This window comes from Plutella xylostella, chromosome 28 (genome assembly GCF_932276165.1).
Source record: "Plutella xylostella chromosome 28, ilPluXylo3.1, whole genome shotgun sequence".
NCBI classification, from domain to species: Eukaryota; Metazoa; Arthropoda; class Insecta; order Lepidoptera; family Plutellidae; genus Plutella; species Plutella xylostella.
The window spans coordinates 4,674,751-4,696,209 of NC_064008.1; the positions used below are offsets into that span (position 1 = coordinate 4,674,751).

Here is a 21,459-nt window from a genome sequence, read left to right on the forward strand (position 1 = left end):
CTTTACTCCTAGTCTATGACGACACCTGAAGGCCTAGCACGGGGCGCAAGACGCGTTCGTCAAGACGTGACAAAAGTTATCTATTGCACTCGCTCTCGAAGCGAAACAAAATGAGAAAATAAAATTTTCGTCTGTTTCATAGTGATGTAGTTGAAGAAAAGAGTGCCATAGAGCGGCGAGATGCATGAGTCTGTCCGCCATTTTCATATGGTTTCTTTATATGCGAGCGTTATACCATTATTTTGCATACAAAGTGGCACATCTAGCGGATCCAATCATTAAACTTTTGATAGAAAATACATGAGAGGAATTACAGAGGCAAACGGAATCTATTATCATTTATGTAAATGGGAACTAATTTCTGTATTAACTGATTAAATTATTTTCAGATGGAGCTCTCATTTTGGGATTCCGAAGACATCGAAGAATTAATAGATATGGCGATGGAACCACCCACACTACCGCTGCCATAATGCATTAGCAATAAATATTAAGTATAAGATAAGAAATAAACAATCTTAGAATAGACATCGAATGTACATAATACTTTAGTAATGTAGTATGCAAAATGTTTTTATTAACTGACTAAGCTTATCGCTTTTAATAAATTATTTTTGTCACATGTATAAACTTTTTATCATACACCTTATAGTAAAAGATAACCTTTTTAACTTCAGTTCATTTATCTTGAGTAACTATTGAGTAATCGGATTTGGTGATACGATTAGGTAAAATTAAAGAGGAATTTAATTACAGTCTTTATTAAACTTTGGAAGAAGATAATGCTTATGAAGTACATGACACGATTAAGTATCTAACTTAAATAATTTACACAAATATTATATTGTGTTCGCAAACAAATGGCTTCTTTTCTACATAGGTATCTAATAACAACACACAACTTTTTACTTATTAAGCATTTTTTACCTAAGTCAAATCCTACAGTGTTATTTATTTGAGATTTTATGTATGATGTGGATTCCTAGCAAATACCTACAAACTTATAATCTCTACATAAATTTTAATTTCTTCCTCCTTATATAAACATATTGCACAGCCATAACCTAATCCTAAAACTGCGCTAAAAAGCATACCTAACAAGATATTTAGTGAAAACTACTAACATAACATAAGAACAAAATGTGCTTACTACATTAAGAAAACAAATTAATTACTATTTACTTCATTTTATAAGCAAAATACACAGCAACACCAGCCAAAATAACAGCAGTGGTCTTCATCATCAAGTTATAAAGAACCTTATTCTGACCTTCCACAGAGTTGACAATCAGATTGTTCATGAGAAACACGCGATTGCTCTCTTCGATAAAGGCGTCCTGTTCTTCGGCTGACATCGATTCCGCTATTTTGTTCATGGCCGCTTTGAAGTCGTTCTTTATTTGTGAGATATCAGAACCCGTGAAGTCTGTCACTTTGTCTTTGTATTCGTTAGTGGAATTGTTTTCTGGAATAGGAATGGGTTTTGATTTAGAAACAACAAGATACAGTGCCACAAACTTATCTGTTCCGGTGAGAGTTCACATAAATGTCTAATATTTCTTCATTTTATAAGATTTTATGTTTGCTCGTATTGTTAATTTGCTCGTGCGGTTTTAATAAACTCATCTAATCTTTAACAATATACAATTCATTAGTAAGTAATGAGATGTGGATCAATTTAGTTCGCTCTCACCGGAACAGATAAGTTTGTCGCACTATACATGGATTTCGTAGTAACACCAAAAACTTAGGCCAGGTTTTTTATTAGTTATTAAAATGAGGTAGATTATCTTAAATTACTGTTGTTACTGCACAATGTTATCATGAAAGGTGAAAAGTTCAAGACACTGAGATTGAGATTACAAAAGTTATTTAATCAACATCCTCATAATTAAATAGGTAACAATATGTAGGTACTCTATGCTTCGTTCCACATGGTAAGTTTACTGTATGGTTGATTTCAAGTTATAGCCTGCATAATTATGCCTCTTGCTAAAGGATATTAGCATACTACCTATGGGAACAGTCCAGTATTAGGAGATATGAGTCTTCAGTGGCCAGATTGATATTTGTGAAATTCCTAACACCACACATACCCAATATCCAGTTCAACTTCCATTATATTATTATATACTCACTGTCGCCAAACATTTTCCTCTTCTTAGACAGGATCTGTCCTCCGCTCAGCAGCCCCAGATACAGATGGTACACATAAGCCATCAGCAGCGCCGGGCTGTCCCGCTCCAGGTCCCTCAGGTGTTGCAGGTAGTTCTCCAGAGCCGGAGACTTGGGCAGTGACTGGAAGTCCTCGCCCAGGTAGTGACGGAGGTCTTCTTCGAATGCTGACTTCCTGTGGGTTGAGTGAGTTTTTTGATGTTATAGAATGTTAATGCACAGATTCTTTTAAATCTTCTAAATCGACTTGAAGGCAACTTGACTTGAGTTGTGAAACTGACAAAAAAACTGTCTTGGTAATGTATTACAATTATTATTAAGATTTATTTCTGAAAATATGCTTTCAGGTGTAGATATTTAATGTAAGTGGCAGTGAACTAACAAACCATTGAATTCTGCAGCCACCATCTATGAATGAATAAAATGGGGAAAATTATAGCACTTGCCTGAACAGAACTTTGTTACAAAACAGGCTGTTGAACTCAGGGAGGTCGAGGCGCGCCCGCGCGTCTTCCAGATACGCAAACACATGGTAGAACACGAACAGACCCTTGCCCCATACTTCCTCGTCCCTTAGTGCTGAAAAATAAAGTGTTTCATACAAAAATTTAGTTCAACTATTTTTAAAAACTAGTACTATTTTACACGTAAGTATTTTATCCTTCTGTACTCGTGTCATAATGTTTTTTTTCGGGCAGTATATTGTATTATACACAAGACAAACAATGAATAAATTACACAATGAAACTCACAAATTGCAAATTTGGCGTTCACCAGAGTATCACTCAAGTTGTGAATTTTCCGCGTCGCGGCCCGCATGCGGGTTGTGAATAAATCTTGTTCAGCCATTGCAGCGGTGGGTACGTGTTGTTACAATAGGATAATACTGGAAACTGCAGGAATGATAATGCTAATTTGATAAAGAAAGAAAGTCCAGCCGGCCACGATCAGCTGCTATTGTTATGACATGATAAATGTCATTTTTGACGTATAGTCTGTCTATGGTCCATCTATGAACGTCTTCTCAGAATAATAACGGCCTTGATAGATTTGTCGTCATCTGAATCAAAAGACCCGTTCTTTTCCCAACTTTCAGGTTAAAATTATGTATGCAGTGTTAAGCTGCGTAGGTACACACCGGGCCAACGAAGGCCAACGAACGGATTTCGTTGGCCTTCGTTGCTGCAATCTGCCCTGTATTATGTATGATAAATATCCATCGTTGGGATAACCGTTGGCGTTCGTTGGGCGTTCGTTGGCCCGGTGTGTACGCAGCTTTAGATGAATAAAGATAGATTGGATTGTCTGCAAGATGTAAGCTGCCAGTACACTTCGTATACGCATTTATACAAATTATATTGGAATTGGCTTGGGAACCAAAAAAATAAACGGAATCTCTATAATTTAATATTTCATGGTTGAGTCACCGATTCTGAGTCAAGAATCCAATATTAATCTGTGTCGTTTTGTAATTTTTTTCATATTTCCGGTTTTCCGGTATAAGTAAATGGTTGCCTGTCGATGGTTGTAAATAGAAAAAAAGACAAATTTGCTAGTTTATCGTATATAAATACTGGGTCGTTGTGTATATTACATTTCATAAAGTTGATAATTTTGTGGTGAGACTCCTGCACAATGGGTGACTCGAGAAAAATTAAGGTAAAATACCTTCTTAGATCTCTCTTGCTACTGTATTCATCTCTTGATTATCTTCTCTTAAATCTTTGTTATACGAAACTATAACATTATATTGAAATTATGGCTTACGATTTCCCAATTTGATAGCCTCAACTACTAATAGAAGCATAATTAGTTTTAAAAGTATTTCAATAGATTGTTTACAAATTGATAAGCGTTATCACTAACGTCACTTTGACACTTTGCGAGTTATCTAACCTCAATTTTTGGTACGAGATCAAATAAAATTTATCAATAAATCATGGCATACGATTTACAAAAAGAAGAAGACGTTAAAGAATACATAGAGAACCTCGGTATAGAGTACCGGTTCGGTTGCTACCAGGAAAAAAAGCCACAAGTATGTCATCTTTTGGGCGATTATTTCGAAGCTGTGAAGAAAGATTTCGACAAAGCTCGTAAGGTGTTTAAAAGCAACTGCATGGATTATAACTATGGGAAGTCTTGTCTGAAGATTGGCAACTACACGCTGGTCGGTAAAGGCAATGAGTTGGGGAATGTCCCGGAAGCCCTAACCTATTTTGAGAAGGGTTGTGAACTGGGGGAGCCCACTGCCTGCCTGCATGCTGGCATGATTCTGACCGCCACTGGACCCGCCATCACCACTAAAAGAGATGTGCCAAAAGGTAAGTTTGTAAAATTTAAATTATTGGTCAACATTGTGTAATTTTAGATAGGTATCAAGAACAGATTAAATATGTAAGTGTTTTTGTCTCATTACAGCTTAGACTCCTCTTAATATACCTATTTATCTCTATTCCAGGATTCAACTACCTCAAGAATGGCTGTGACAACAATGTAGACATGGCATGTCACTATCTCTCCGGAATGTACATCAGTGGAGTTCCCAAAAATGTAAAGGACTACAATCCACACAGGCCAGACAAGAACAAAAACATTGAATTCCTAATAAAACCAGATATGAAAGAGGCATTTAAGTTTGCACTCAAGGGGTGCGAGCTTGGGAATGTTTACGCCTGTGCTAATGTCAGTATGATGTACGGAAAAGGTGATGGAGTAGAGAAAAACCCTGACGAATCAAAGAAGTACTTTAAATTGGCACAGGAGCTACAAAATGCACATGAGACCACTAAAGAAGTGAAGTTCCAACAAGGTTTAGAGGACAAGAAATAGATTTTAAGGAGATGTGGAAGACAAATTGCATTTGTTTATGGACAAATTAGGATTTACTTAGGCTTATAATCTAATGCTGTTACTGTGTAATTTATAATTGTACATTTTATTATAGTATGGTTCAGTGTTGCATCATGTTGCTGTTTTATTTCAATATGATTAGGTCCCTAATTAAGTTAAATACCTTATGAAGTTTGAACTATGGCAGGAATTTATTTATCATTCAAGTAGTAACTATAGTCTCTATTCTCTATTCTCTATTCTCTGTGGGGGTATCAGTACCTGCACCTGGCTCTCTCGAATGGAACCTTTGTGCATATCCCCAAGGTCTAAACTGCCTTCCTAAGCTTGGACCATTTCCCACCACGCTGGTCCACTGCGGGTTGGTGGGTTCACATATCTAGATGTGCTAAATCTAGATATGCAGGTTTCCTCACGATGTTTTCCTTCACCGTAAGAGCGATGGTATACATTGTACTTAAATTCAGAAAAGAACTCATTGGTACATGTCAGCGCCGGGATTCGAACCCGCATCTCTGGCGTGAGAAGCGGGCGCTTACCCGACTGAGCTACCACCGCTCCAGTAACTATAGTATTCATATTACAAATATTTATGGAAATATTTTCAAAAGTAGCCTGTAAAATTTTAGTTAAAAATAAGAACCTTTTCCATTTAAAATAGCTATATCATACAAAGCCATAAGCTTAAGATACTTGTGTACTTCACCTTTACACAAACTTGGGCATTATAATATTTTCATTTACTGCAAAATTATTTCGAATATATACATTCACTTCCTGTAAGTAAACATTTCCATTTCCGTTTGAGTCTGATATGTTTTTTATTAATTGTTGGGGGTAGTTGTACGGTCAGGTGCAGAGAAACCTGACCCCCCTCTCATAGTAACAATGTTTCTGAGAGGGGTCAGGTCTTTCTGCCCTTTACTGTACATCTACAAGCAACACTTGCGACAGCCTTACTTACTTTTTACTGCACCATCAACAAGACACCTCTACCTAAAATTACCTCTACCTATATATTTTATGTATATTTGAACATTTTATTATATCAGGCCATGAAGACTTACTATGTATTCCCAATTTTAAGATGGCAGCAGCTTACTGTAGAGATGCTAAAAAAAGAGGAGGTGCATGCATATTGGTTCGGTCAGATCATAAATTTGCAGAAATTCCATGTATAGCAAAATTTTCCATTGAAGGCGTTTTTGAATGCTGTGCCATAGAACTGATCTGTCACCAATTAATCATTCTTTGTGTATATAGAGTTCCAAAAACAAAACTCTCAACATTAGAATTATTTTATGAAAGACTAGAACAAATTTTGAATAAACTATGCAATCAAACAAAGCAAATTATAGTGTGTGGCGATTTTAATATTGATATTCTGACACAAAATAGCAATGCAATAAGATTTGAAAATTTACTTCTAGGCTACAATTTAAAACTGCAAATAAGAGAACCGACTAGATTGAAAAGTCGGACATGTCTTGATAATTTTGCACACAGTAAAGCGCGTGGCAGTAATGCTACTATACTGGATTACGGCCTATCTGACCATACAGCTCAGCTTATAAGATTTCCAGTTCGTAAAACATGCAAATTTAACCACTGGTTTATAAAAAAGAGAGACACCAGTAAAGAAAATATAAAAAAATTCAAAGAAAGTATCTCTAGCATACATTTTTCAGAGATTTATAATACCATTGATCCAAATAAAGCGTATGATAGTTTCTTAAATATATTTATGCTGCTGTATAATCTATGTTTTCCAAAACTATTAGTAAAAATGAATGTCAAAACAAAACAGAAATGGATGTCTAAAGGCATAAAAACATGCAGCATGAAACAAAGAAAATTACTTTGGCAATGTCGACTACACCCCAATAATGTAAATAAATCCAATCTAAAAAAATATTCAGCTAGGCTTAAAAAAATTATTAAGTTAACCAAAAAAGCTCAAAATTGTAATTTTATTGATACTTCTGAAAATAAATGTAGAGCAACCTGGCAGATTATAAATAACAACAAAAATAACTTTCCCAAAGAACCAATTGCAAAAATTTATGAGAATAATAAACCGATTACGGATCCGCAGCAGATAGCAAACGCATTTAATGACTATTTTATAAATCAAATTTCAAACGAAACTGACACAAAAAGTATTTCAGGACATAATATTGATAATAATTCTAATAAATTTCATTTTAATATTGAATCATCAGTTAATTCTATATTTATGACACCAGCTCAACCTTTTGACATTTTTAAAATCATAAAAAATATGAAGAACTCAAATAGTGTAGGCTATGACGAAATAAGTACCAAGGTCATTAAATCTGTCGCCGAAATAATTGCACCCATTCTTTGCCACATAATCAATCTGTGCATAGATAGTGGCATTTTCCCAGAAAGGCTAAAACCAATTATAATAAAACCATTTTTTAAAAAAGAAGACAGACATCAAATGAAATATTACAGTACAGACCCATAGCTCTAATTTCAGTAATTTCAAAAATCTTTGAAAAATACTTCTACAATATTATATACTCGTACTTAGATAAAAATAAAATATTAGTTAGAGAACAGTACGGATTTAGAAAAAATAAAACTATCAATATGGCAATATTTGAAATGCTCAATATAGTCATGCAAAGTGTAGACAATAGGAATCCGATTTGTGCATTATATATGGATATGTCTAAGGCATTTGATTGTGTAGACCATAAAACCCTTTTAGCCAAACTTAATCTTTATGGTATACGAGGAAATACCCTAAAGTTATTAAAATCATATTTAGAAGATCGCAAACAATACACGGAAAAAACTAGGATATGCCATTCGACAAAAACAGAAATGGTATATTTATCAAAAGCCCGTCGAGTTGTATATTGAGTACCTCAAGGTAGCGTACTAGGACCGCTTTTATTTCTAATCTATATTAATGACATGCCAAAATATATACGATTCCCAATGATATTATTTGCAGATGACAGCACAGCTATAATTGAGTATGAACATGATAATAATTACGAAAAAAATATAAACAACACTCTATCTCAGATCATAGAATGGCTAAGAACAAATAACCTCAAAGCAAATCTTGAAAAAACCAAATTAATGCAATTTCATCAACGAGTAGCCTGTCCAGACTTAAATATCAAACATGACAACATAAACATTGAACAAGTATTAGAGACTAACCCCCTTATTCATAGAGAAGTTACAGAACGTTTTAACTAATAAACTGTTTTGTCCCTCTCCGACAAAGTACAATTTGTTCTTTGACAGAGAGGGACAAAACAGTTTATTAGTTAAAACGTATTGTAACTTTTCTATGAATAAGGGGGTAAATTCCTAGGACTACATATTGATAACAAACTTACATGGAAAAAACAAGCTCAAGAAATCTGCACAAAACTTAGTAAATTTGCCTACATGTTATTCAAACTCAACAAAGTAGTAAAAACTGATTCCCTTTTAACAGCTTACCATGGGTATGTTGCATCAGCGCTACGATATGGTATAATTTTCTGGGGCAACTGTACTGACCGTGAATCAATATTTAAGGCACAAAAACGGTGTATAAGAGCCATGTTTAATTTAAAAACTACAGATAGCTGTAAGCAACTGTTTAAAAAACACAAAATACTGACTGCCATCGCTCTACATCTATGAAGTAGCCATATTTGTGAAAAACAATGAACATCTTTTTGTCCATGCACATGATATCCATGATAGAAATCTACGGAACAGGAACAGGCTATGCTCACACCAAAGCAATACTGCTCTACTGAGCAAAAGTGTATTATGTATGGCACCAAAGATATATAATAAAATACCAATAAATATAAAAAATTCTGACATTATTGTTTTTAAAAACCAACTCTTTAATCTTCTAGTAAAAGGATGTTTTTACCATATTAATGATTTTCTTCATGATAATTCTGAATAACTACCTATAATCTGCTATGTTTCTGATTGAATTTATTATATTAATTGCAAAATTGACATGGTATGATTTGAATTATTTGATTGATTTTATTGAATTTATTATATTAATTGTAAAATGTACATGGTATTATTGGAATTATTTATGACATATTTAAATTTATAATTTTTAATTATGTTATTAATGATTATGATTTGTTATTATTTTTTTAAGGGGAAATTTTTGTTTGTGTGAAATTTTAACAATGCATGCTGTAAATAGACACAGTCCACTTTAATATTGACTAAATTTAAAAACTAAAATTTGTACGTCCATTATAGGACAGAACATAGCGTACTTAATATAAGCCCACCAACCTGTAAAACCTATGTTTCACAAATAAATGATTCTATTCTATTCTATTCTATTCTAAAAATATAAACGTGAAATTTCCTGCCTTCTTTTGAATTCCTCAAACTATCTGTACGTGTTTCACAACTCAACTCACCTTGACCCCCGCAGATCGGTATAATAGGCGGGTCAGGGTTCGACGACCCCACTCTGTTCGAGAACCAGGTGACTCGCCGCGTGACCACGCCGTTCGGGGACCCCTCTGACGTCATCACGGAGGGGGAGATCAAGGGGGTGCCGTGCGCTCTGCTCGCCCGCCACGGGAGGAAGCATCAGATACAACCCAGGTATGTGTGTGTTAGTATTTTAAACATAGAATAGAAGAAAAGTTGCACTATTGTGGGTCACAGAACTCGTAATTATGAATAACTGGACTAAGCTAACATAGTTTAAGATGCCCTCCGGCTAGATGGGGTGACGACTTGGCTGGTAAAGATAGGATGAATGATGTGGAAAGCTATAAAGCGCATCTAGTAGCGAGTTTTGGGAGAGGCCTATGGCCAGCAGTGCTATAGGCTGAAGAAGTTGTTTAACATATTATGTTACACCTATTTTTGCTTGGTGGGTAGTTTCATAAATTACTACCCTCAAGAGTTAATAAAAACCTTGTCCGCTAACATAATTTCGCCTATGACTACGCACGTAGTATTTTATAAATCTCCATGTCGTATACTTGTTCCAGTGACGTGAACTACCGCGCCAACATCTGGGCTCTCAAGCAGGCGGGCTGCACTCACGTGCTGGCGACCACGGCCACCGGGTCTCTGGTCGAGCAGTACCGGCCGGGGGACCTGGTTATACTGGACGACTTCATTGATCGGTTAGTGGTTTATAATAACCATTAATTTGTAATGTAACAACTAAGCTGGAGCATTTGGAACACCTAGATAGACATGCTATGTTCAGCTATGTACATTATGTACAATTTTACCACTTTTGCAAGACCCCGCATAGCATGCTATGCGGGGTCTTGCAAAAGTGGTATAGTCATGAGGACATGAGTCATATTTTGAACAACTTTTGGAAATTGATGAAAAACAGTTGTGGACCCCACAGTAAAATGTAACGAGGCAAAAAAAGTTTCTCTGAATTTTCTAACGTCGTTGAACAAAAGTTTTTTAGCATGCCCCCCCCCCCCCCCCGATTTAAGTACCTCTTTCATGAATATTTCAATTCTCATTCTAAGTGAAACTATAAAAATATTCCTAACTACTATACCTTGTTTCACGGGGAAACACATCTGATACAAACAAAAACTACCCTTATTAGAATGTAATAAGGGTCCTGTCAGATGTCTGAAACACGGCAAATAATTTTAATGACTATTTATTTTATTATTAATACTTACCTTGTCTATTCCCACAGCACATGGGGCCGCAAATGCACATTCTACGACAACACATGCGACGTGACACGAGGCGTGTGCCACGCTCCCATGCACCCCGCGTTCTGTGAGCGAGCAAGACAAGCGTTGTACCGAGCGGCCATCGCCAGGGGCTATGTGTGCCACGAGACGGGGACTGCTGTCGTTATACAGGGACCCAGGTATTTATATCTACGTTTATCACTTTTAAAACTATAGGTAAGTAATGTAAAATCGGGTAGACCTAATAGTGAAAGCATAGGTAATGTTTTCCGTGAAATTCTGGGATAAAAAGGAGCCTATAGGTATTGGGGGATAATGTATGTACCTGTGTATCTATACATATAAAGGTGGTGGGAAGAATTATCATGCGGCCCGCGTTTTGTGAGCGCGCGCGACAAGCGTTGTATAGAGCGGCCGTGGCGAAGGGCTATGCGTGCCATGAGACGGGGACCGCTGTTGTTATACAGGGACCCAGGTATGTACTTATGTGTATTTTTTACTTACACTTACATTGCGCATTTAAAAGCCAAGGGTGTGGAAATATCGGAATATTTAGTACGTAAATAACATAATTTAAACTAGCTAAGCTTAGCCACGTGAGATCCGCAGCGCTTTTAAAGAGTTTCCCGTGAGAATTTCAAGATAGAAGGTATTGATGCAAAGGCTTAGGTCTAACTCTATCACTCTAGCACTTTGGAATAATGTAGCTAGGTACTTTAGGTACGAGCCCATGCACCCCGCGTTAGCGTTAGCGCTGTATAGAGCGGCCGTGGCCAGGGGCTATGTGTGCCATGAGACGGGGACCGCTGTTTTTATACAGGGACCTAGGTATTTATTTACACTTTTATTGCACAACAAATATGTCAATTCAGTTGGACATAATGCTAAACGCATTTTCTGCCACTGAAAATATAACAGTTTGTAATATATTTTTTATGTTTCACTAGATGAGCTTTTCGCCCGAAATTAGCAGCGCTTTTAAAGGGTTCCCGCGGTAGTTTCTGTATAAAGCGGGAATTTCTGGTGTAGCCTATAATACAGCTAATGTAACTCTTGTGTTGTTTGCAGGTTTTCGAGCCGAGCCGAGAGTCTGATGCACCGGCAGTGGGGCGGCCATCTTGTCAACATGACCACCGTACCTGAGGTATGTATCAGTAGATACTGGATATTATACACATATTATAATCAGAATATAATAATTACTATTGTATCTCCCATGTTCCTATCTGCACCTGGCTCTCTGAAATAAATGAAACACCGTCTAGTTTGAAGCTCTGTATTCGACTGGCCAACGGAATACGTTGCCGTCGTAAAAAGGGTTTACAAGCGACATCTACCCACATGCTTTACACTCCTCTGGCACTATTTAGAAATCCTGTTAACAAAACAAATAAATATTTAAAAGTACTGTTTATAACTAATGATCTTATCTCTAGGTCTCAATTGCATGCGCGCATCCAACAGCCGATCAGTAGATGCATGACTCGTCCTCGGCGCGGCCGCCGGGTCAGCTGTCGGCTGTTCGGTCCGCTCGCGAGACTCGGCGGGCTCGGACCCTGCCGGGCTATCTCCCTCACCTTGCGCCTGCTCCCATACCTCTCCCTCTTCACCACCATTTGACTCTAAATTTACGACACTAGTAATACTGGAACCAGGTTCCATATGGCTGGGAGTAGGCGCCAGGGACGGCGCGGGCGGCGCGGGCGGGGGCGGGAGCACTCCCACTTCACAATCAGCTGATCCGCTCCCGTCGGCGACACTTCCGCTTAGTACTTCACTATCAATATTTTTACCACTATACCTAAAAATTTGGTCAACATGGCGTTTACAAACTAAATCATAATCCGGTACAAATATTTCAAACATACGATTACCGATTATAGATCTAATCGTACCTAAGACCCAAACTTCTTTTTTTGAATTAAACCATTTTAACCAAATCGTATCACCTACTTCAAACTGCCTAACAATAGAAGTTTCCTTATTATTATTACTACAAACGTCATCAGTAACTTTATCAGGTAAAACTAAATCTAGCCTTGACCTCAAGTTACGGCCGATCATTAAGGATGCGGGCGTTACTCCCGTAGTACAATGGGGAGTATTGCGATATTCAAATAAACATCCGAGCAGCTTATCATTAGTTTCACTCGGTGACAAATTAACATTTTCGCTCAAAATACACTTTATCATCTTTTTACAAGATCTTACAGAGTTCTCGGCTTGCCCATTGCTACATGGGTGGTAAGTTGGAGATGTTACATGTTTAATACCGTTAGAGGAACAAAATTGACTAAATTCGGCAGATTTCATTTTAACATCGTTATCCGAAACCAAAGTTTGAGGTATACCGTAACGAGAAAATATTTCCTTTAGTTTATTGATCAATGCCCGAGTCGAAGTCCCGCAATTCATTTGTAGGCATTCTAACCACTTGCTATACGCGTCTATAACAATGAGATAGGTAACCGAGCCTATAGACATGTAGTCTATGTGCACCCGCTGCCACGCGCCGGCGGGGCGCGGCAAGGGCGCGGGCGGGGCGCGCGGGGGCGCCGCACGCACACTCACGCACGCTGCGCACGACCCTATCCACTGTTCAATGGACCGATCGATTTGTGGCCACCACATTCTAGAACGGGCCATGCTTTTTGTTTTATTTATGCCGAAATGACCCTTATGCAACTCGACTAACATTTTGTCACGAAATACTTCCGGTATGACTATTCGGTGGCCGCGAAACAAACAACATCCATCAGTTTCTAACTCTGTTTTACAATTAAAATACGGTAAAACAGACTGGCAGCTTATTTTTCGCGGCCATCCTTTGCTCATATACCCCAAGACTGTTTGTAAGATAGTGTCCTGAGCGGTGGCGGTTTTAATGTCCTCGTATGTAATTGGGGATACGTTCATATCTCTAAAACATAAATATGACGCATCCTCATTATCGCTAATGGGCTCCGTCGATAATGATGGTGCCCGAGAAAAGTAATCTGCCACTACATTATTTTCGCTGCTAATGTATTCAATAATATAATTGTAAGCCGACAAAATAATCGCATATCTTTGCAGTCGACTAGCAGCCATGGCGGGAATTCCATTTTTCTTGCCAAAAATTGAAATGAGTGGACGATGATCGGTTTTCAGCGTGAATGGCTCATCTCGTCCATACAAATACTGGTGGAAATGCTGTACGCCAAAGATGATGGCCGTCGCCTCTTTTTGGACCTGGCTGTAATTTCGTTCGCTGGGGCTTAGCGATCGGGACGCGAAGGCCAGAGGGCGCTCAAGTCCGTCGGGCCCGCGCTGAGACAGCACGGCGCCCAGGCCGGCCGGGCCCGCGTCCACCGTCAGCGTGAGCGGCGCGCCCGGCGCGTAGTGCGTCAGCACGCGCGACGAGCCCAGCTCCGCCTTCACCGCGTCGAAGGCTCGCTGCTGGCGCGCGCCCCACGCCCACTCCGCCCCGCTCCGCAGCAGCTCGTGCAGCGGACTCAGTAGGTCTGATGCCCCAGGGACGAAACTACGGTAATAGTTAATTACTCCCAGAAACCTCTTCACCTCTGTTACATTAGTCGGGGGCGGTGAGTTGATAATCGCTTCGGTCTTTTTTGGACACGCCCGCAAGCCGTTTTTGTCTATAATGAAGCCGAGATAAGTGACGCTGTCCTGAAAAAAGGAACACTTGTCTTTTTGAAGGCGTAGACCTGCGTCACTTAAACGAGACAACACTTCTCGTAAACGCTGAATATGTACCTCTTTAGTTGGACCTGTTACACAAATGTCGTCATACCAGCAGCTGACGCCCTTTATACCTACAAGTAAATTCTCCATGGCACGCTGAAAGATTGCAGGTGCGTTAGCCAAACCATAGACTAATCGAGTGTACTTGAAAAGTCCCTTCGAGGTACTAATGGTAGTTAAATCTTGTGAGCCATCAGTCTCCGACAAACAAAACTGATTGTAGGCGTTACTGAGATCAATTTTTGTATACTTATCTCCACCCCCGATCATGGCAAATACCTCTTCTATGCGTGGCAGCGGGTATTTTTCTATCTTAAGCACTTTATTAAGTGTTAAAGAAAAGTCACCAGCTATCTTTACCTTTCCGTTCTCTTTTAGAACAGGAACTATTGGAGTCGCGTATTCAGCATACTCGGTAGGTACAAGAATACCTAAACCTACCAAACGGTCGATTTCTGCCTCAACCTTTTCTTTCAAAGCAAAGGGCACTGTTCGAGGTTTAAAATATTTCGGTGTTACCCCCTCCTTCAAATGTAAACTGACTTTGAAACGATTGAAAATTCCTAGTTCGTCTTTAAATAACGTAGAATAATCCTTTAATAATTGAGAGACCTCTGTCGGACACTGATCAGTAGAAATTATATTATTTACAGTCGTCAGACATAACTTAAAATGAGCCATAAAGTCCCTCCCCAGTAACGGTGGTCCGCCATTTTCTATCACAAAAATCTTTAACTGCTTGCAATCTTTCTGGTACTTTACTTCAGCAAGAAAATAACCAAGGGGAGAAATTTTGTGACCGTTATATAGACATAATTTGAGGTTACAATCATGTAATATATAATTTTGGAAATATTCTTTATATAGTTTACTTGAAATAACAGTGGCACCTGAGCCAGAATCGAGTTCCATTATTATGTTAATTCCATTGATTGAAACAGAAATAGTAATAGGATTATAGCTGACGTACCTCAGGTTAAATACTTCGCATTCCTTACAAATATGGCCGTCACTTTTACCCTCCGCGTCATCGGAAGATTCGACCGCGCACAGGTTATTTAACCGATTTGCACACTTTTTAACAGCACAAACTTTTTTAAGATGCCCTTTGGCACCACACTGCTTGCACTTATACTTTTTAAAACGACACTTGTCGGCCTCGTGACCTTTCAACCCGCACACTTGACATCGGTGGACGTCCCTGTCGTCGCCCACCCTGTATACCGGCTCCTCCTTGACGTGGGGCGGCGGCGCCAGGTGCTGGCGCGCCTGCCGCGCGCACGCCGCCTGCTGCGCCACCTCCAGCGCCTTGCCGAAGGTCACGGTGGTCGCGTCCGTCTCGAACAGGCGGTCCCGCTCGGGGCCCGCGTTCATGCCCAGCACGAACCTGTCCCTCAGCAGCAGCTCCAAGGCGCTGCCGAACTCGCAGTGCACCGCGAGCCCGCGCAGCCGCGCCGCCCATGACTCGACACTTACACCACTCGCCCTTGTCGCTTCATAAAATTCCTTTGTTCCCATCGAGTCACACATCAAACCTGTCACACTGTATACAGTTGGGAATTCTTCATGAAAAGTGTGCCATCCAGTCACAGTGTTACTCGATGGGAGTGTTACTCGTTGGGAATGATTTATTTCTGAATTCCCAACCAGCCGCTGTAACTGGATGGGAACATAAACTAGAAAATTCCCAACTGTTCTCCCGTTACTCGTTAAGATTAAGATTTGTTCAGTGATGATGAATGATGATGATGCCTAACCAGTGATAGGTACTGTGACTTATAGTGTGTTGTTTTTCGGACCCGACATACTTTAAGGGTGGATTCTACGAGTAATTTCATCGAGAAAAAACCCCCATATGTGGGGTCAAATCTCAATATTCTAGAAATGGCGGCCATTTTAAAGTTGCTTTGAACTTTTTTTATGTAACTTTTAAGCAGTTGTGAATATTTTAAATGAATAGAGATGACTTTTTGCGGATAATAGCATTTTATTTCATGTCCGTTAGGCGTTTAAATCTCGAGATGATTTTCTAAACGAAGAAGAAAATCTAATTTAAGTTCCTTAGACCCCCACATATGGGGGTTTTTCTCGATGATATTACTCGTAGAAACCCTTAAAGTTTGTCGGGTCCGAAAAACAACACACTGTATAAGTATTTAATATTACGATTTTTTTTATTTTCGTTTCTTGAAAAAGTATGAAAATAGAAATAATTATTCCGAACAATCAAATAAGTTTTATTAAACTAGTTAACAATAAAATTATAAAATCAAAACCGAATAGTAAAATCCAATCATTTTTTTTTCTATGAATGATAGATAGATACTGGGTGGGTAGTACAGCAGTAGCCACAAAATAATAGAGAAAATGAAAACTTTCATTTCCCAAATTTTGCGTGGAGGTGACTTTATGGCAGTTTGATATTTACTTATTGACTCATATCTGCTCTGCTTCACCATGAAGAAATAATTAGGTACTTCCGAAGTACCTACCTCAGATTAATGATGATCTGGCGCTTACATCGCGGGCGCGCCTCGGACATAGACGGAAGATGCAGATGATCTCAAAATAATGGCGAAAATTATGGGGACCAACACCGATCTAGTACTTACGTACTTATTTATTTATTTTATTCGGAAAACTTAAACTAGTTAAAACTTAATATTACTAATTTGCATAACAGCCATGTAGTAGTTATAGTTATCGCATATGGTGGAATTCAGATCCATTGGACTCTTGTATTGGCTCAAAAGACTTGATGAGGTTTCACTAGCGCCATCTACCTTAATCTCTTATTCGCTCCATCCAAAGGTTGTCTGGCAGAGATCGCTTTTAGTGATAGGATCGCCTTTTGTACCCTAATTAGGTTCATCATCTTTAGCCTATAGCAGTCCACTGCTGGACGTAGGCCTCTCCCAAAGCACGCCACTGGATGTGATATTTAGCTTTCCGCATCCAAATTAAGTTACAACTTGTATATTTTATTATTCTTTTAAATAAAGTGTATTCTATTCTAGTATAATCGGTTTGGTCTATGGTGGAAAATTCTTCATTGAAAATCCCAACAAGTTACTGTGACTTGTTGGGAATTTTTAATTTCATAGTCCCAACTAGTTACAGTGTTACAGTTGTATGTGACACGTTGGGAATGAAGGAAAAGGGTGTTTCAACGAGTAACAGAGTGTGGACTGATGGGAATTTTGAATATAAAATTCCCAACGAGTAACAGTGTGACTGGTTGAGGTGTGACTGGCTGGGAACAAAGGATAAAATTTCGCCCTATCGGCGAACGTACACCGCTTCGGTGTAAAATGTCCGCTGAGCTCCTTCACTAGACCGTCGAACTCGACATCCACAATATTTTTCGGATGAACTAAGTTCTGTGCCAAACGATAAGTTTCATCGGACAAATGCGTTAGCAACAACGCGCCTTTGTTATCGTCCGAAATCTTATTTAACTTAATAAATTGTTCAAGGCGACCGAGAAATATTTGCCAATCCTGAGTATTATGATCAAAGATCGAAATATGACCCATAACACTCGACATTATCGTTTTTTTATAACGAACACACGCGCGGGTAACCACAGCTCGTTAGCCAATGAAATAAATGAAACACCGTCTAGTTTGAAGCTCTGTATTCGACTGGCCAACGGAATACGTTGCCGTCGTAAAAAGGGTTTACAAGCGACATCTACCCACATGCTTTACACTCTCCTTTGTGCATATCCTCTTGAGGTCTTAACTCCCTTCCTGAGCTTGGCCTATTTCCTACCATGCAAATCTAGTGCAGGATTCCTCACGATGTTTTCCATCACCGTTCATTATACTTATACTTAAATAATTCATTGGCATGACAGGATTTGAAACCACAGCCTCTCGAATGAAAATCAAGCTGTCATCCGTTACACCAACACGGCTCTTGTGGCTAATATACCTACTTGTGGTAAATACAAATCTGTAGTTTCTATTTGTTTGCCAGGTGGTGTTGGCAAAGGAGGCAGGTCTCAGCTACGCGGCAGTGGCGCTAGTCACTGACTACGACTGTTGGAGGGAAAATGAGACCGCTGTAAGTAGCCATCTTTGTTTTCTTATTAATGCTAAGCAGTATTTAAGTACTACATTATCCCTTATTGCTACTTTTATCCATAAATAATTAAGAATTCTTTTAAACGTCTAACTATCACCTTGTGATCGTCCACTATTGTCATACGATTCAAGAAGCAACAAAACACTCTTTCTTTGGTCTTCCTCATTCATTCTCTAGGTACTTATTTTATGCCGAGTTTCACAAAAGAACTTTAAGCTAATGTCGGCATTAAATCTATAGGTGTTTCTTTCTGCCCGTACACTGTCAAAACAAGGCAACCATTTAAGGGCGACATTAGCTTATAGTTTCTTTCTGCCACTCAGCATTAGGTCATTACTACATCATGAGTCGAAGAACCGATGACCGATCGATGGGGTAAACGTGTTCTGGAGTGGAGGCCGCGACTAGGCAAACGTAGTGTGGGACGCCCTCCGGCTAGATGGGGTGACGACTTGCGAAAGGTGGCTGGTTATGATTGGATGCGGAAAGCTAAAAAACGCATCCAGTGGCCTGCTTTGGGAGAGGCCTACGTCCAGCAGTGGAATGCTATAGGCTGATGATGATGACATCATGAGTGTACTTACACTCAGTCCTCAGACTTCCTCAAATGTCTAAGATGTTAACTTCTAAATCTTTAAATCTATCAGGTGTCAGTGAGCGAGGTGCTAGCGATGTTCTCAAAGAACGTTCAGAAAGCAGCCGACGTGATCGTGGACGCCGTGCAGATACTGGCGGCCGACACCGACACGGCTTACCTCGACGCGCATAAGGTAAAACTACCTTACAGTCATCATCATCACGACCCATCACGTCCCCACTGAAGGGTTTTTTTGCCTAGTCCACCACACTGGCCTAGTGCGGGTTGGTGGACAGTTCCTTACAGTGCCTCAGATTAATAACTGCTTCGCGATAAATTTTTCAGACATACCAGCGGTTAAGGTCTAGTTTCACTATACTCTTGTTAGATCATTAACACCCCTGTTACATTATAACAAGGGATTAGTTGTTTAGTTTAGGCAAATCATGGATATTTTATTTTAGATGACACAATGTAACAGGGCTGTTAATGATCTAACAGACTAGGTGAAACTAGGCATAAAGCTGCGTTTACACGATAAGAGTTTCCAAAATAGCAAGAGGCTTTTAACTCCTTTCCTGCTTTTAAGAAAATAGACATTAGACATTCTTTGGCCGATTAAATACGAGGGCTACACCGAAAAGATCGGGAATAGAATACTTAGGAATAAATTAGAGTGAAACCTTTTTTGTGTATCAAATGTAGTGTTTTTTCAAACATAATTCCATTTTCGAATTTTAAAAAAAGTAAAAAATAAAAGAGTATTGACCATTTCAATTTGACAAGTCGGTGTAAAAAATGGAGCTTACGCGGGAACATTTCCGTGCAATAATTTTTCACAACTTTCGTCGAGGTTTATCTCAAGAACAATGTCTCGCCGAGCTTGTTTCTATTTATAAACTTGAAGCACCAAGTAAAACGACTATATATCGTTGGTATTCTGAGTTTCGCCGTGGACGTTCCTCTCTTACCACAGTCCCTTCTACTGGTCGGCCAAAAACAGCGGTAACACAAGATAACATCGATGCTGTACGCCAGTTAATAAAAGAAGATAGACATGTGACATACGAGCAGATTCGGGCTTCTCTCAGCATTGGTATGACAGCCATTCAAACCATTTTACATGAAGAACTGGGTGTCAAGAAGTTAGTTTCGCGCTGGGTGCCCCACCGTTTGACCGAGGAACAAAAGTCGGCTCGTGTTAATTGGTGTCGATCTGCTCTGCAACGGTTCAATGGAGGCAGTTCAAATGCTGTCTACAATATCGTCTCTGGTGATGAATCGTGGATTTATTCATATGAGCCCGAAAGAAAACATCAATCGGCAGTTTGGGTCTTCGGAGGTGAGGTCAAGCCAACAAAAGTTATTCGCTCACGCAGCGTGTCGAAAAAAATGGTCGCTTCGTTTGTATCGAAAACTGGCCATGTGGCTACGATTCCATTACAAGAACAAAGGACGGTTACTGCTGATTGGTACACAACAGTTTGTTTGCCGGAAGTCGTAAGAGAACTTCGTAAAACTAACCCGAATCGTCGTATAATCCTTCACCACGATAATGCAAGCTCTCATACCGCTCGCAAAACAAGAACGTTTTTAAATATGGAAAACGTGGAGTTGATGGACCATCCTCCGTATAGCCCTGATCTGAGCCCCAATGATTATTTTACATTCCCAAGAATTAAAGATATGCTACGTGGTCAACGGTTTAGCGGCCCAGAAGAGGCGGTCGAAGCTTACAAATCAGCTGTTTTGACAGTACCCACTTCGGACTGGAATTACTGTTTCAATGATTGGTTTAATCGAATGAAAAAGTGCATTGAATGTCACGGAGACTACTTTGAAAAACAATAAAAGTAAATAATATTATGATATCTTTGTACTTTTTTCTATTCCCGATCATTTCGGTATCGCCCTCGTACCATTAGCCGGGTCTCCACCAAACGGTCCATTTACACACAATAATTCCATTTATCTTATTGTGTTTAAACCCCACTGAATGTTTCGAACTTGTGACGAATGATCCGAGTAAATTTAGGTGTAGTGCTATTGCTATATTTGTATGTCTATCTAGTGTAGTAGAATAATAGGTGTCCTATATTGAAAATATTACTTTCTTGTTTCAGGAATTAGTGAAGTCGTCCATTATGTTGAAAGAATAACAGTACAAAGAAAATATAATCTCTATATTAAAATTAAGCTTGAAATGTTGATACAATCTGCATTTATTTAGTTGCCAATATAATTGGAGCACAATCTACAATAAATATTTTATGCAAGATACAAAAACTTGTTTTAAAGGTTTTATTACTAAGGTAA

At 39.0% G+C, this 21,459-nt stretch overlaps 3 protein-coding genes across 3 annotated transcripts in view; 2 read left to right on the forward strand and 1 right to left on the reverse strand.

Moving 5' to 3' along the window:
• Positions 1-622, forward strand: part of LOC105394337 — a 61,957-nt gene extending 61,335 nt beyond the window's left edge. The window contains exon 70 of the mRNA XM_048631179.1: positions 390-622. Coding sequence (XP_048487136.1) covers positions 390-473 — 84 coding nt within the window. The 3' untranslated portion in view covers positions 474-622. The remainder of the gene's footprint in view (positions 1-389) is intronic.
• Positions 623-750: 128 nt separating this feature from the next.
• Positions 751-3,145, reverse strand: LOC105384832 (heme oxygenase 1). Its single transcript, XM_011555116.3, has 4 exons — positions 2,928-3,145; positions 2,622-2,754; positions 2,139-2,350; positions 751-1,465 (listed from the first exon to the last, which is right to left on the reverse strand). Exons 1-4 carry the CDS (start codon positions 3,022-3,024, stop codon positions 1,179-1,181), a joined length of 729 nt encoding a protein of 242 aa, XP_011553418.3. The 5' UTR covers positions 3,025-3,145; the 3' UTR covers positions 751-1,178.
• Positions 3,146-3,989: 844 nt separating this feature from the next.
• LOC105394330 (S-methyl-5'-thioadenosine phosphorylase) lies at positions 3,990-21,432 on the forward strand. Its single transcript, XM_048631144.1, has 9 exons — positions 3,990-4,499; positions 4,637-4,860; positions 9,479-9,654; positions 10,050-10,187; positions 10,733-10,912; positions 11,802-11,877; positions 18,459-18,545; positions 19,214-19,336; positions 21,267-21,432. Exons 1-9 carry the CDS (start codon positions 4,115-4,117, stop codon positions 21,300-21,302), a joined length of 1,425 nt encoding a protein of 474 aa, XP_048487101.1. The 5' UTR covers positions 3,990-4,114; the 3' UTR covers positions 21,303-21,432.
• Positions 21,433-21,459: the final 27 nt, after the last annotated feature.